The sequence below is a fragment of the Urocampus carinirostris genome, chromosome 7 (genome assembly GCF_059441175.1).
Source record: "Urocampus carinirostris isolate Australia breed hairy pipefish chromosome 7, RoL_Ucar_1.0, whole genome shotgun sequence".
Classification (NCBI taxonomy): domain Eukaryota; kingdom Metazoa; phylum Chordata; class Actinopteri; order Syngnathiformes; family Syngnathidae; genus Urocampus; species Urocampus carinirostris.
In genome coordinates this window covers 14,358,233-14,373,246 of record NC_142355.1, presented here as the reverse complement: position 1 = coordinate 14,373,246, position 15,014 = coordinate 14,358,233, and the positions used below count along the sequence as shown (strand labels likewise).

Sequence of the window (15,014 nt, the reverse complement as noted above, 5' to 3'; positions counted from 1 at the left end):
TCGATCTTGTATTCATGCAGAAGATTTAGCTTACTTCCGCTTTGTTAGGCATTGGACTGAATCCACATTTGTTGCAGACAGTGGAGTTGCATCCAGTGCACACGTTGTAATTGGGTAAATCGTTGGAATTTATATTAAGTTCAACTTTACAAAGAGGACAATTGGGTTGTATCACTTTGGTAGCAGCTTCAGACTTTTCTACTTTTGAAGGTTCTTGCGAAACTTTGTCAACTTTCTTTGATCCTGATGGAGGGGCCTCGACTTTAGTTTTAGGTTGCTCTGGTTTATTTCCCTCAGCTGACTTGACATCCTTTATGGATGTTCTGGGCTGTGAGACAGTAGGGCTTGACTTGACCGGTGGAATTTGAGATGAAGGCACTTTATCTGAGCTTTGTACTGGGGCAGACATTTTACGAGAACTTGGTGGTGTGGTACGGGGTTCCTCGCGAATGGCAGATGTTATTAAAGATGATGCTGAGCTGAAAATTGAACCAAATCCCATCATCTTCCCGGTAACAGCTTCAGCTGTATTTGAAACACCTTCCAGAGATCTTTTGGCATCTGCTATTTTTTCTTCATTTTTCTGTACTGTCGAAGGTAATGTTTTCGTTGGTATGTCTTCGATGAGTATAGGCTCTTTGTTGGAAAGTTGAGAGATTTGTCCGTTATCGGCTACTGAGACCTGATCTACCAATGTATTGACTGGTCCCTGCACTTGCTGTTCTGACTTGTTGGTTGTTGTAAGTAAGGTTGGTTCAAGATGATCGTCTTTCTTTTTCAGTAAAAATTCAACATCTGTGGTGACAAGAGGCTGATCAGGGAGGAGTTTATCGGAAAGCGAACCTGAACTTGGCCTCTTTTCAGTCAAAGACTTCTGTGAGATTTGGGTTTCTTTTATAGTTGGCGAAGCAGTGTTTATCTCTTTTGTCGGGACTGAAACACTGCCTGAGTTCTTGTTATTCTTGTCTAATGCTATGCTTGTTGGTGTTTCATTTTGGTGTTTGTTAAGTGCATCTATCCCAGAAGTTAAAATTGTATCTTTAATTTGCTTGGCAGTAGCTGCTGGTGTATCTTTTTTGGGTGATGGCTGAGATTTCATCGGTGGGGGCTCCAAGGACTCTGCTTCTGAAAGAGCTCTTTGCATCTGACATGTCAGGCATAACCACTCTTTTTTCTACAAGACAAACAAGAAAGCCATGCATAAGGATATTTTAATTACAAATAGTGCAATACATGATAATGTAATTGTATCCTTGTGTGCATTGGGTTAATGCTTTCATATGATCTCTACTTACCTCTGCTACATTTGGCATAGGGTTGAATCCACACTGCTTGCAGACAGTATTTTTGCAATTGGTGCAGGTATCGTAGTTCGGTAGATCTTGGGACCCAATGTTAAGTTCAGCCTTACAAAGCGGACAGCTGGACTTGACCAGTTTGGTTTGTTCACTTGTAGTTGTTTTTGTTGGTTGATTTTGGTCTTGCTTTGCAGGCTGTTCCTTCTTTTGAACAGAAGAGGTTTGACTCTGCTTTGTGGGTGACATCTTGGGTGAGACTGGTGGAGTTGAGTTAAGCAAAGTGGAAGCACCACTAAAAATAGAAGATCCAAAACCAAACATTTTTCCTGTCACTGACTCTGAAGGCTTGGAATCATTAGGTTGGGTCTTAATGCTGCCAAAACCAAAAAGTCCTCCAGACTCTGTGACTTTATTCTCCTTGTGTTCAGCTTGCCTTGTCTGGCCTGGAGATGTTCTAACACCCGGTTTGTTAGGAGAGCCCTGTGGAGTCAATTTACTAAGAGTTGAAATGCTATCTTGCAGGCCATCTGACTTGTTAGGAGTGGAGGGAGCTGCAGGAGGCTTTTCTGTCCCAGGGGGTGGTTTTCTTTGAGGTGAAACTGGTGTTGATGCCACTTTCTGTTCAGGTTTAGCTGTGATTTTGGAATCTCTTGTTGATATCTCAGCGTTATTAGTCACAGATCCTTTGGGAGGACTTGCATCGAGAGCACGCTCCATTTGACAGCTGAGACATAGCCACTCCTGAACCTGAAAAAGGACATTTATTACAAAGACGCATTCGTTTGTTTACAGTGGTTAGCAACCTTTAAGCATTGCTTATACAATAAGACATCCATAAATAAATTATGAAAGAACATATATATACATATAAACATATATATATATATATACATATATATATACATATATATATATATATATATATATATATATATATATATATATATATATATATATATATATAATTAAATATATATTTACCTTTGTTTCATTTGGCAAGGGATTAAACCCACACTGATTGCATACAATGCTTTTGCATTTCGTGCAGGTATTGAAGTTGGCTTGGTAAAGTTCAACTTTACAGAGTGGACAAGTAGATCCTGGCTTGAAAGCTGACTTGGTTGCCCCTACAGCTTTGAAAGGTTTGAGTGCATCAGTATCAGCTCTAGTTTGACCTGCTGAAGATACTGCTCCTACTTGGGCAGACTCTGATGATTTTGTCAGCTTTTGATCAGAATTCATCTCATTTGAAGAAGACCTTTTGGGAGAAGTTTGTGGAGTGGTTTTGGTCGGATCCTGCACAGTGGATGATATTAATGTGGAAGCCGAGGTGAACATTGAAGAGCCCAAATTAAACATTTTTCCTGACACAGAATCAGCTGATTTTTCCACATCCACTTTAGACTTTGTCGCACCCAAGCCAAAAAATCCCCCAGTCTCTTGTTGATTTGCTGCAGTGGCATTGCTCTGCCTGCGCTTTGTTTGGCTTGTCTGATCTGGTGGTTTATCAGGAACAGATTCTTCTTTCTGCATTTTTTTGGCATCAGTGTCTGAGGTGGTGGAAGCATCAGATTTCTTTGACTTTTGCTGTAAACTGTTGGCACCATCTGGAATAGCTTTTTTATCTGATATAATTTGTTTTGAAATCTCTGTTGATTTGATCGCAGCATTCTCTTGTTTTTGAGAAGTGTCCTCGGATGCTTCAACTGCTCTTTTCATCTGACATGTAAGACAAAGCCATTCCTTTTTCTAAAAGAAAAAACAAATACAAAAAATGATCAAACAAATACAAATACACAGAGTTTACAGCGTATACAGTTACCTTTCCCATGGGTAATGGGGTAAATCCACATTTGTCACAGACAGTGGTTTTACACTCAGAGCAGCTACTGTAATTTGAAGGTTCCTTCGAGCCGATGTTCAATTTGATGTTACAGAGCGGACAGTTAACCACCTCTACATTTGCACGTAAGTTGGATACTACAGATGCCTCCGTTGGCTGTGTTGAAACTTTATCCTGTTCACTCTCTTTCGATTCTTTGTATTCCTTGATCTCTTGAGTAAGATCTCCACTTCCTTTGGTCGGCACTTTGCCAGGAGAAGATGTTGGTGTCCTTATGGGAGAAGCCTTGGGCTCAACTGAAGTCTTTGAAGACACCTTCACAGGGGCTGACATCTTCCGACCACTTGGCGGCGTTGTGCGTGACTCTTCCTGAACAGCGGATGATATCAGAGTGGATGCTGAGTTGAATACGGAAGAGCCAAAACCAAACATTTTCCCTGTAATTGAGTCAGTCGTTTTAGATGAATCAGAAGTGATTTTAGGGAAACTCGGGCTAGGCTGCATGGATGTGTCCTTCTTGGTATCTGAAGGGGCTTGGATCTGTTTTGTTCCCGACTGAGGGGTCTGGTCTGATTGTTTCTGGGAGCCAGATCGTATCTGTGGCTCCTGGTTATGAACTTGGGTCTCGTGGATGTTCTGGTCTGGTTCTTTGGGGACAGACGGGATCTTCTGGGAAGTAGTTGGTACAGAACCTGCCTTCTTATCAGGTGCTCCAGTCTGCATTTGCGGAGGAACATCAGATTTCAATATTTCCTTTTTGGATGTTTTTACTTCATTTAAAATGAGTGCTGCCTGAGGTTTGGATGTGGGAATTGGTTTGTTTGCCGCATTGGACTGGATAACTGGAGGTTCAACTGCTTTCAAAGCTCTTTGCATTTGACAGTTCAAACATAGCCATTCTTTAACCTAAAAGACAAAGAAAACAGAAAAATGGTACATATTTAAGATTAGTGCATATAGTCGCCGAACAATAAGGTGAAAGAAGCCAAGTATTACAGTCATTATGGTCACAGCTAACTGGGGCCTACCCAGGCTGATTTAAATTTACGTGCAAGAACAAAATAATTATTCACTGAAGTTACAGAGAAAGAAAGCTTAGTTTTTATAATTTGTAAAGAAGTCTTGCATAGGACCACACACCTCTTAACCATTCGTATGACAAAATATTGACAAATCGTTTTTGCTCCGTCAAACAGTAGTGAATTAGGAAGAACACACATCAGTTACACTTTAAGTTTTTTTTCAGAAAGACATGCATAAAGAACTGCAAACGCACCACTCTAGTCGAGAAAACATCTTCATCACTCCAATCTTCACACTCATTTAAATACTGTATTAAATTATTTACCTTTGACTGAATTGGCACTGGACTAAATCCACACTGGTTACAAACAGTATTTTGGCATTCCGTACATCGGCTATAGTTGGGAGGATCCTTTGAGCTGTAATTCAATTCTCCTTTACATAGAGGGCATGTAGAAGGTCGTTGTTTCGATGGTGTCTCAGAGACAGCAACTTCCTTTAAATTATCTGGTGCTTTAGATGCAAATGATATGGATGACCTGGACTCTTGCCTCTTGTCTGGTTCTTTTTTCTGCGCAAGAGGTGATTTGGTGACTTTTGCAGCAGGCATTTTTGGGGACAAGGGAGGTGTTGTTTTAGGTTCTTCTTTGCCTGCTGAGTTAATTAAAGTAGATGCCGAGCTGAAAATAGAGGAGCTAAGGCTAAACATTTTACCACCTATTGAGTCAGTGGGCTTTCCTGAATCAGACTGTATCTTAGGACCATGAGACTCTTCCTGTGCCTTTGAAGCAGAATCAATCTGCTTAGGGCTAGATGTTATTGAAGCTTCCATGAGCTTTTGAGATCCTTTCTTCTGGTCTTCCGCCGGAGCGTTTAGGTCCGAAGCTGTCATGGGGTTTGCAACGTCCATCTTTGTGGATTCATTTGCAAGTGTTTTCTTCACTTTGGACTCAGAAGGTGTGGGGGCATCTTTTCTTTCAGATTTACTTGGTGTTTCACTCTTTGTGACCATCGAAGATGTAGGAATTTTATTTGGCGAAGCTTGTGGTTTAAACACTGGTTTTCTAGAAGGTTCTGATGCTCCAAGCGCTCGTTTCATTTGACAGTTGAGGCATAGCCATTCCTGGACCTAAAAAAGTTGGTATATATGTTTGTTAAGACACACTGGAACATAAAGAAATTAAAATTAGACATTTTACCTGCTTCTCATTTGGCACAGGATTAAATCCACATTGGTTGCAGACAATGTTTTTACACTCCGTACAGGTGTTGTAGTTGGGGAGATCTTTAGAACCAACATTGAGTTGTGATTTGCAAACAGGACAGGACTGTACTGGTTTGGAAACAACTTGGGCAGACAATGCTTTCTCAGACGGCTGTGATGTAAGATTTTCCTCTTTTTGCTGCTGGCTTTGTTCTTTTGTCTTTTCTGGAAGTGTTTTCCCGATGGACGGTGAGTCTTTTGAAGTCGGAATCTTGGGAGAAACCGGGGATGGTGTTGGTTTTGGTTCCCCTTGAACAGCAGAAGACACCAAAGTTGATGCAGAACTAAATATGGAGGAACCAAATCCAAACATCTTCCCAGTCACTGAATCAGCAGGCTTAATAGCATCAGGCTGCTTCTTTGGGCTTCCGAAACCAAAGAAACCACCTGATTCCTGCTGTGGAGCTTCAGTGGCCTTGCCCTGATTTTGTAAGTGGTCAGTTTTTTTCTGCAAAGCTGACTTCTCGTCCTGAACAGGGACTGAGCTGACCTGTTTTTGACCCTCTTGTGCTTTAACAGCTTCAGCCTTGCGTGAGTGTTCCTTTTGTGGGCTCTGTGCTGGAGTAATTTGTGTAACATGCTGTCCCGGTGTCCTTTTTGACGGGGAACTGCCGAAACCAAATAAACCACCCGATTCTTGCTGTGGAGCTTCAGTGGGCTTTCCCTTATTTTGTAACTGTTCATTCTTTTTCTTTAAACCTGCCTTCTCGTCGTCCTGCTGTGCTTTCTGAACAGGAGCCAAACCGGTCTGTTTTTGACCCTCTTGTGCTTTAACAGCTTCAGACTTGGATGAGTGTTCTACTGGTGAGCTCTGTGTTGGAGTTGTTTGTGTAACATGCTGTCCTAGTGTCCTTTTTGATGGGGAAGTGGCTAATGGATTGTTTCTGGGAGGTTCAATTCCTTTTGTCGCACGCTTTACTTGACAGTTCAAACAAAGCCACTCCTTGCCCTGAAACAACAAATCAGACAAGTTAAAGTGCATTTACATCACACAGTTATGTAGGATTAATTTATTTGTATGTTCTCATTAGGGTTTTAATTAGAATTTGTCACTTCAGCCAGGCAACCATTCCAAAAAAAGCATTTCATATTGTCAAATGATGCTTTTTTTAAGACATAAAAGAGGAAAGAGTATCTGGGGAAAACCCACATAACAAAAGGACAGAAAATGCTAAACTCTCGTCAACAACAAATGTGGCCTTCCAATGCTTCCTATAAATAAATACTAAGAAACTGGACTAGCTCAGTGGATAATGAATCTGACAATGGATTAAAGGTTTATGGTTTCTTCTGGATGTGTCACAATCACCCGGATCGGGAACACCTGTGTTCAGGATTTGGCGCCAACAGCCAGGACAGCTGATTGGCGCACCCTGTATATTTAAATCCCCAGCTTCCGGTAACACTTTGTTTGATTGTACTATGCGATCTGTTGCCATTTGCTCAGAAAGCCCGTACCTCCAACTCTTTGCCTGCCTCCTGTTGTTCTACCTGATCTCCGTTGCCGACCCGTTTCCGAATCTGCCTACGACCTGCCCTGCCCGCCTGACTCCTGATCTCTCTTCTGAACACAACGACGCCCTTCTTGTCCAGCCCCAACCAACAACACGACGACTACGCCTGTCCGCAACCATTCCCGCCAAGCCTTCACCCACCTGTCAAAGTCTCGACAATCCGTCAAACAACAGATCGAAGATTCACGTCTTGTCATTCCTTCCTTCCAATAAAAAACAAGAAACGAGTGCAAGTGATCTCAGTTTTCATTACATCCTGCCTGACAGGATGAGCTCCTAAAAGTTTTTTGAGGGCATTACATTAGCTTCTTCCTAACACTGTTGACCCAAGGTTTCTGGGTTTCAGTTTACACTTGACCATTTCTGGTTTGTACGGTATTGTTATTTGGAAATAAATATACTAACTTCACTATGAAGCCCAAGGCTAGTGGCGCAATGGATAACCCATCTGACAGTGGATCAGTAGAATCTAAGTTCAACTCCTGGCTAGTTCTTGATGATCTTTTGTTGGCAACGCCATGACCCTAACCGTAACCCTAACCCTAATCCTAAAACTAGCCCTAGCCCTACCCAAACCCTTTTCAAGGCACTGAGACCAAGAGGATACTCTAGATCTTTCCTCAGGCAAGTCCGTAAAACATTTTTAACCACAGAGCAACGGGACACACAGAAAATCATCCCCCTAATAAGCACCTACTCAGCATTTAGCCAAACTGCTAATAGAAAAATTAAACAAAATATAAACCAGACACTACAGAACACAGACATAATCCAAGATTACAAAATCATCTCAGCCTTTAAAAGAAACAACAACCTCAAAGATTACTTAGTAAAAAGTAAATTACCGGAAATCAACATAACACGAACACGGGGCCCCACATTCTACAAACAAGCCACCACAGTTAGGAACACCGTCACCAACACAAACTACCTAATTAAACAAACACTCACACCTAACACGGAAAACTGTATATATGTCATAAAGTGTAAACACTGTGACAATAAATATATAGGAGAGACAGGAAGTTCAATCAGATGTAGATTAGCACAACACATTTACAACATCAGAAACAGCAGGGAAACTAACACACACTTAGTAGCCCACTTCATACAACATGGGCTACAGGCACTAGAAATATGGGGCCTACAAACAAACAGCAATTGGACGCAAGAAGAAAGACGCAAGGCAGAAAAACACTGGATAATAAAACTCAACACTCTCTTTCCAGATGGACTAAACAAACGCAGGTAAAACAAGAAAAGCTCCAGTTTCCTGAATGGCCAGTGCAAAAACTTACTTTCCCAAGGGCCTCAGATTTAGGGGACCTTGGGAAAGAAAGATTGCTTCCTAACCTAGCCCTAGCCCTAGCCCAAACCCTACCCTAACCTAATCCATCCATTCATCCATTTTCTGAACCAGCCTATACGCACTAGGGGTGCTGGAGCCCATCCCAGGCATCTTAAGGCAGCGGGCAAGGGACACCCTTGAATTGGTTGCCAGCCGTCGCAGGGCACACAGAGACAGACAATTCACTTGCTCATTCACACCTAGGGAAAATTTGGACCAGCCAATTAACCTGATATGCATGTTTTTGGAATGTGGAAGGGAACCCACACACAAGGAGAACATGCAAAGTAAACCCCGGACCAATGGATCTTGGGGCTGAACGCTAACCACCCACCTGCCATGCCATGACTTGACCAATCAACTAGCAAAATAGTAACTTAGCGCAGTGGTCCCCAACCACTGTGCCACAGCCAAATTTTATAGTATTAATGTTTTAGTGACACCACTACAGTCACACAAAAAGGTGTTTTAGCCAGTGCGTCTAAATTTGAGTCACGGATGGGCAGGCGTAGTTGCCTGTTGGGTGGTGCAAAAGTCCCATTGAAAGACCAAATCCTTGCAATTGCAGCCAATCAGCATAGAGAATGGTCAATTGCATACTACTATAAGATATTACAAAGATAATGGCCATGGAGGAAATATTGATCATTGCAGTTTAAGGATACAAGGAATCCATACATCGACAAAACAAGTACAACAACACAACACCCAAAAACTTTTCGCTAGGGTCGGTTTATTTGATGAATTTGCATTATTGACTATTTTACACATGGCTCAACGTGACATTTTTTACTAAATATTGAAATAGTGCCAAGAGTGTGTTGCAGTGACCAGGCACAGAGTTACCAATGGTTATGTGATGAGGACATGCAAATATTACACATAATTACACAGTGGATTCAAACTCATTATTATTGTTGTTATTATTACTGTTGTTATCCGTATTAATCTCATTGTAGTTGGTGTTATTATTATAAATATTATTATTTTTAAAAAGTACAAACACGTTTAATGGCTACTTTGGTCCTGGCCCTGAAAATATTTTTAGACATTAAAAAGGTCCATGGTACAGAAAATGTTGGGGACAGCTGCCTCAGAATACCAAAGTATACTACACAGAGATGGAGCACATAAAAAGGGGTACTCAAAATTGGGTTATGTTGGGAAGCTTGACATAATAAATACAGCAGACTAAATTGAACGGACCACAAAAATGGAAGAAAACTAGAGACCTTCCCTAGCGTAAGAAAAAGGGTGAAAGTAAAACACATCCAATTTTTTTAAACACAGTTTAGTCCAAGAATACAATATCTAGGTGTCTTATTTGCAATACAATAACCACATCCCATTTGATCCAGGGAGATGCAATTCTGGTAGGAACGAAAGGCTATTATTTTTTGTTTTTGTTTTTGTACAAAACAGAATTATAGCTCAATGAGAATGTGTTACAGGGTGAAGCCACTGCCTTGGGGTGTCGCTGGCAAGCTTGTCCTTACGAACTGCACATTGTGCATTGAATTACAGAGTCGAGTGTCAGGTCCTTTGTGCTTCAGACTGCCAGTAAGATGCCTTATCCATTTACTTCAGTGTATGCTCGCTCGCCTCCGTAGTACAAGCCCGCGAGGTGTGAATTTGTATTTTTAGTATGCAGCAAGCATCCTATGTCTGCTTTTAAGTAGAGTTCATAAGGTGCTAAGTGACCTGAATTGGATTGAAATGATGGTCATCGATGACACCGCAGATTATTTTAGGTGTGGATTTCCAAGTTAGTCATATTGGATCAAAAAGACACGCTATTATGAAGTTCACTGAACACAGTCAATATTAGTTAGCAACTGTACAAGATGAGGCCACTCACTCTCAAACAGAAAAACTCAAAAATACTACAAAATCAGGGCCAAGAAATATTTGGTACACAACGGTCATTTGTTTCATTCTGTTACTGACCAATTTTGAGAATGAGCTTATAAATGTACCCTATTTATAAACTCTTTCAAAAATCAGATACTATGCATATTGTAAATAAATACAGTGGTACCTGTACTTACAAAGGTTTTAGGTTACAAAGTACCTGAACAGGAAAATATTGCTTCTAGTTAAAAGGCGTTTCAGGATACTAAGTCAAAAATATAGTACAGTACGCGCTGCCATTCGCTTTTCCTAGAGTTCCACATGGCACCTGGTGCGTATTGTGTAAATCCTGGCATGCTCTTAATATCCCCAGTTAATGGTAAAAGGTAAATGAATATTTTTATTATTTCCTTTGTTCTTTGGGTTTTTTTTACATTGTGTGCCGCGCGTTTTATGTTTATTGTGCGTTGATCTAAATTAACATGTATTTGATTCATGTTCTGATGCTCTTATATGATTTATTTAAAGAACCGTCATATTTTTGTGGAGCTTCAAATGGATCAGTGCATTTATAGTGGTACCTCGGTCCTCAACCGCCTCAATGCTCAACCAAATAGGTGTTCGACCAAAATATGTGCGCAAAAAAATGTTTCGTTAGCCGTGTCAAAATAGATGTATAGATAGATAGATAGATAGATAGATAGATAGATAGATAGATAGATAGATAGATAGATAGATAGATAGATAGATAGATAGATAGATAGATAGATAGATAGATAGATAGATAGATAGATAGATAGATAGATAGATAGATAGATAGATAGATAGATAGATAGATAGATAGATAGATAGATAGATAGATAGATAGATAGATAGATAGATAGATAGATAGATAGATAGATAGATAGATAGATAGATAGATAGATAGATAGATAGATAGATAGATAGATAGATAGATAGATAGATAGATAGATAGATACTTTATTCATCCCCGTAGGGAAATTCACACTTCCAGCAGTCTACCCTGTTGTTTATTAACAGATGAACATGATGCCCTAGGGGTGCTTGTAGCGAAGTGGATGACGTCACGCCAGTCCAAAAATTCGACATCCCTGCGGCAGATGGAAAACTTTTCTTTGTGAAAATCCAGGGATACACCACCTCGTGTTAGCATGTCCGCCTCCTCTCCGATTCTCCCCGGCTTTCGTGTCTCTGTTTAGCGGCGTTGAAGCCGAAAATAGTCTAATCGAATGAGATTTGGGGCGAAACGAGTGGAGCCGATGCACTGAATTAAGTCAGGTCAAGTAAACTCAAGTGGAGTCAAGTTATGTTTATTTTTTATTGCCCTTAATCACAAGGATCTCAAAGGGCGGCACAGACCACAGATTATTGCAAACTACAGATTATTATTACACCATCCCCTGATCTGAAACCTACATAAGGGCAAGTAAAACCTCAAAAACCTCAGCATGAGGAAATATGAAGAAACCTTGAGAAGGGACCGCACATGAGGTAATCCCCCTCCCAGGATGACCAGACTGCATACTATGAAAATAAAAATAAAATATAAAATATTTCAAGTATAATATAAAATGAAAAAAGATTAAAAAATGAAAAGGATGACAAGGTTGCAATGGATGTAGCATTTACAAACAATACACAGATATTGTCAACAATTGACAGTATAACATTTTTCTTATCGTTTGTGGTGACGGTGGCTCAGAAGGTTATACCAGTAATTCACTTTAGTTTATTTTTGCCCTTATTTTACGTTTTACTATAGTATAGTATATAGTACAGTATAGTTGTAGCGGTTTACTTTTCAGGGTTTCACTACTTCATAGATTTGCTTAATGCATTGAGTTCTGCAATCTGATTGGCTAACTAGTCTCCACGCTTATTATTATTTGACATTACAGTAGTTATTTGTGGCAAAAAAAAATGATACAGTACTTTTATTTGTTTATCAAATAGTTGAGCATGTAAGGGTGTTTGTTATTTGATTTCTGTGTAAAGGAGAGTATTTAATTGAACGATATTTGTAAAAAAATAAATAAACAATTTTAATGCACAGATTTTGCCTATCACGGGTTCTTTTTGGAAGAAAACCCCCAAGGTAAATAAGGGATTACTACAAAACTACAAAAGCTCTGTGCACTTAAAATGGGCAAATATTTTCTGACTGTGCTACAAACAATAACAATACATTCTCACTATTTTTCATTTTTATTTTTGAAAAAATACTAATTAAAATCAGCATTATCATGTGCAAGACTTTGGCTTTATTTGATATTTTTGTTTTGCAATTCAATTTTAAACAGCTATATCAAGCAAAAAAAATTATCAAATATCCTGTACGACCTAATGAGCAGATAATACGCAGGCAACTTTTGATATAGATGAATGTTACAACTACTCTGCTTATCACTGGAAGAAAGAAACTATATTGAGCAATGGCATCCTTTTTTTGTGATGATAAGATTGAGGAATTCCCTGGAGCACACAGTTGAAGAATACTGCACTATTTGATATATTACATATCAATTGATCTTACCTCCTTAACGTTGGGCATGGGGTTAAATCCACATTGGTTGCAGACGGTGCTTTTGCATTCAGTGCAGTTGCTGTAGTTGGGAGTGTCCTTGGAGCCGACATTGAGCACCATCTTACAAAGAGGACATGAATGTTGTCCTTTTTTGGAAGAGGCCCCTGGTGACTGCGAAGGACTCGATGAAGTAAGCTCTGCCTTCACCGGCTGCAGTTTGTTATCCTGGGCGGCAGAGGGTTTGGTTTGCACTTTGGGAGAAACCGGCGGTGTAGTTTTAGCTGGTGTGGATTTGGACTCATCCTGAACTGCTGAGGTTATTAATGTTGATGCGGAACTGAAAATAGAAGAACCAAACCCAAACATTTTCCCGGTCACTGTCTCCTCTGGTTTTGCTGTTTTAGAAGCACCAAATCCAAACAGGCCTCCAGACTCCTTCTGATTGGCTGCAGGTGGACCACTTTTTTCAGGTAGTTGTTTCTGGGGATCTGGTTCAACGTGCTTGGGACTTGCTTGGCTTTTGGGTGCTTCACTTTTGGCTCCTAATGTGTTTTGCGTCCTGTTGGTTGAACCTGAAGCAGCAGGAGATGGCGTTTTAGAGGGGGATGGCCTTGAATTTTTCATCGGCGGCCCTTCAGCTCTCTTTATCTGGCAGGTGAGACAAAGCCACTCGGATGCCTGAGGACAGATTTTGATGAAAAGAAAAGTAAATGTTTTCAATGAAATTTAGCACCGGTTGAAAATGTACTATGTAAAGTGAGGCTCAATGACTAATCTAGTAATCATTTTTAGATGTCTCTGAGTTGTGATTGTAACTCCTTGTGACTTTTGGGGTCAAATGTGCTGTTCAATTGCTTTCAAGTGAAGTCACATTTATCTGTATAGCCTTCAATCACAGCGTTTCAAAGGGCTGTAGAGGCCACAAATACAACATCCCCTGATCTAAAACCTACATGAGGGCTTTCCCTAATGAAATCTCTCAATATATCTCAGTTAAAGCTGGAAAACTCTATAATTGAATGAACTTCTTAATTGTCTTAAAAGTAATTGAGGATTAGTATGAGTCACAAGTAGAAATTACTTACATCAGCGTCGGGAGGGCTAAAGCCACACATGTTGCACACTTGCGTTTTGCATTGCGTGCACCTTTTATGGTTTGGTGCTTCCTTGGTATGCATATTGAGTTTGGTTGTGCGGCAAACGGGACAAACTGTTGCCCCTTGAGTGAGCTCCGTCGAGGTTGGTCCTTTCGGGCCCTGTGGTGCGCCCCCCTTGGACGAGGCCTGTTGTTGGGCGGGCTTGGGGGTGCTTTGCTGTTGTGGAGAGGGTTTACTTGGCTGGGAGTTTTGCTGGGATGGTTTCGGAGAGCCCTGTTGTTGCTGGGGTGGTTTAGAGATGCCCTGCTGTTGCGAGGAAGTTCTAGTTGAGCCTTGTTGATGCAAAGGTTTTGAGGAAACCTGCTGTTGTGGAGAAGGTCTAGGTGGTTCTGTTTTTTGCTGGGATGGTTTAGCGGACGACTGCTGTTGTGGCGATGGTTTAGGCTGCACTGATTGTGGTGCAAGTTTCCCTGGCCCAGGTTGTTGCTGTGACAATTTTGGAGACCCCTGTTGTTGCATCTGCTGACCTTGGACTCTTGCACTTTTGTCCCCCGTTCGAGGTACATCTTTAAGAATCTGCGGCAAACCTCCAGTCTTTGATGTGCCTTGTGCCGGTAATTCTTTGGGTTTACCTTCAGGCGGTTTTAGCGGTCCTGCCTGTCCATTCCCATGAGGCTGTGGCGGTCCTTGTTTTGCCTGGGGCTGGCCCTTCTGCACCGGTGCGCCCTGGGTGGCTTTCGGGGCTGCTTTCTGTTGAGGCTGGACTTTACTAGAGTCCGCAGCTGGGTGCTGCTCTCCGCTCTTCTGGTTCTTATCCCCATCTGTGTCATCGCCAAACAGACCAAACTTGTTGACAGCAGAGGACACTGCACTAAGCGGGTTCGTCCCACTGAGAAATCTGGAGGAAAACATGTCTGGATCTTCCTCCTCGTCTTTCTCGTCTTCTGTGTAGGAAGTGGAGTCTACAGAAGCGTCTGAGTCAGAGCAGGACCCGCTGTCTGTTACCTCTCCTGGCACTCCAGCCTGGGGGGGCGCTGGAGTTGGCGCAAGGGAGGGAGCATCTACCGCCCCGCTGCTGCTGCTACTGCTGCTCCCTGGACTTTCCTCTGGTTCGGTCTCTAAATGAGACTTCCTGAGTAGGATGGGGGGGGAGGGGAGACATCAGGGTTGACAGGGAACAAGATAACAAGGAGGGATAATGGAAGGTAAGTAAATTAAAAGCACTCTCTTC

The 15,014-nt window shown here is 41.3% G+C and overlaps 1 protein-coding gene across 1 annotated transcript in view; it reads right to left on the bottom strand.

The window, feature by feature from the left end:
- The window catches only part of pclob (piccolo presynaptic cytomatrix protein b), a 70,504-nt gene extending 55,809 nt beyond the window's left edge, over positions 1-14,695 (bottom strand). Inside the window, exons 1-9 of the mRNA XM_088339833.1 lie at positions 13,772-14,695; positions 12,696-13,364; positions 6,128-6,377; positions 5,364-5,884; positions 4,490-5,293; positions 3,121-4,047; positions 2,280-3,047; positions 1,296-2,045; positions 35-1,174 (exon numbers count right to left, since the gene is read on the bottom strand). Coding sequence (XP_088195959.1) covers positions 35-1,174; positions 1,296-2,045; positions 2,280-3,047; positions 3,121-4,047; positions 4,490-5,293; positions 5,364-5,884; positions 6,128-6,377; positions 12,696-13,364; positions 13,772-14,695 — 6,753 coding nt within the window. The remainder of the gene's footprint in view (positions 1-34; positions 1,175-1,295; positions 2,046-2,279; positions 3,048-3,120; positions 4,048-4,489; positions 5,294-5,363; positions 5,885-6,127; positions 6,378-12,695; positions 13,365-13,771) is intronic.
- Between the last annotated feature and the right edge of the window lie 319 nt (positions 14,696-15,014).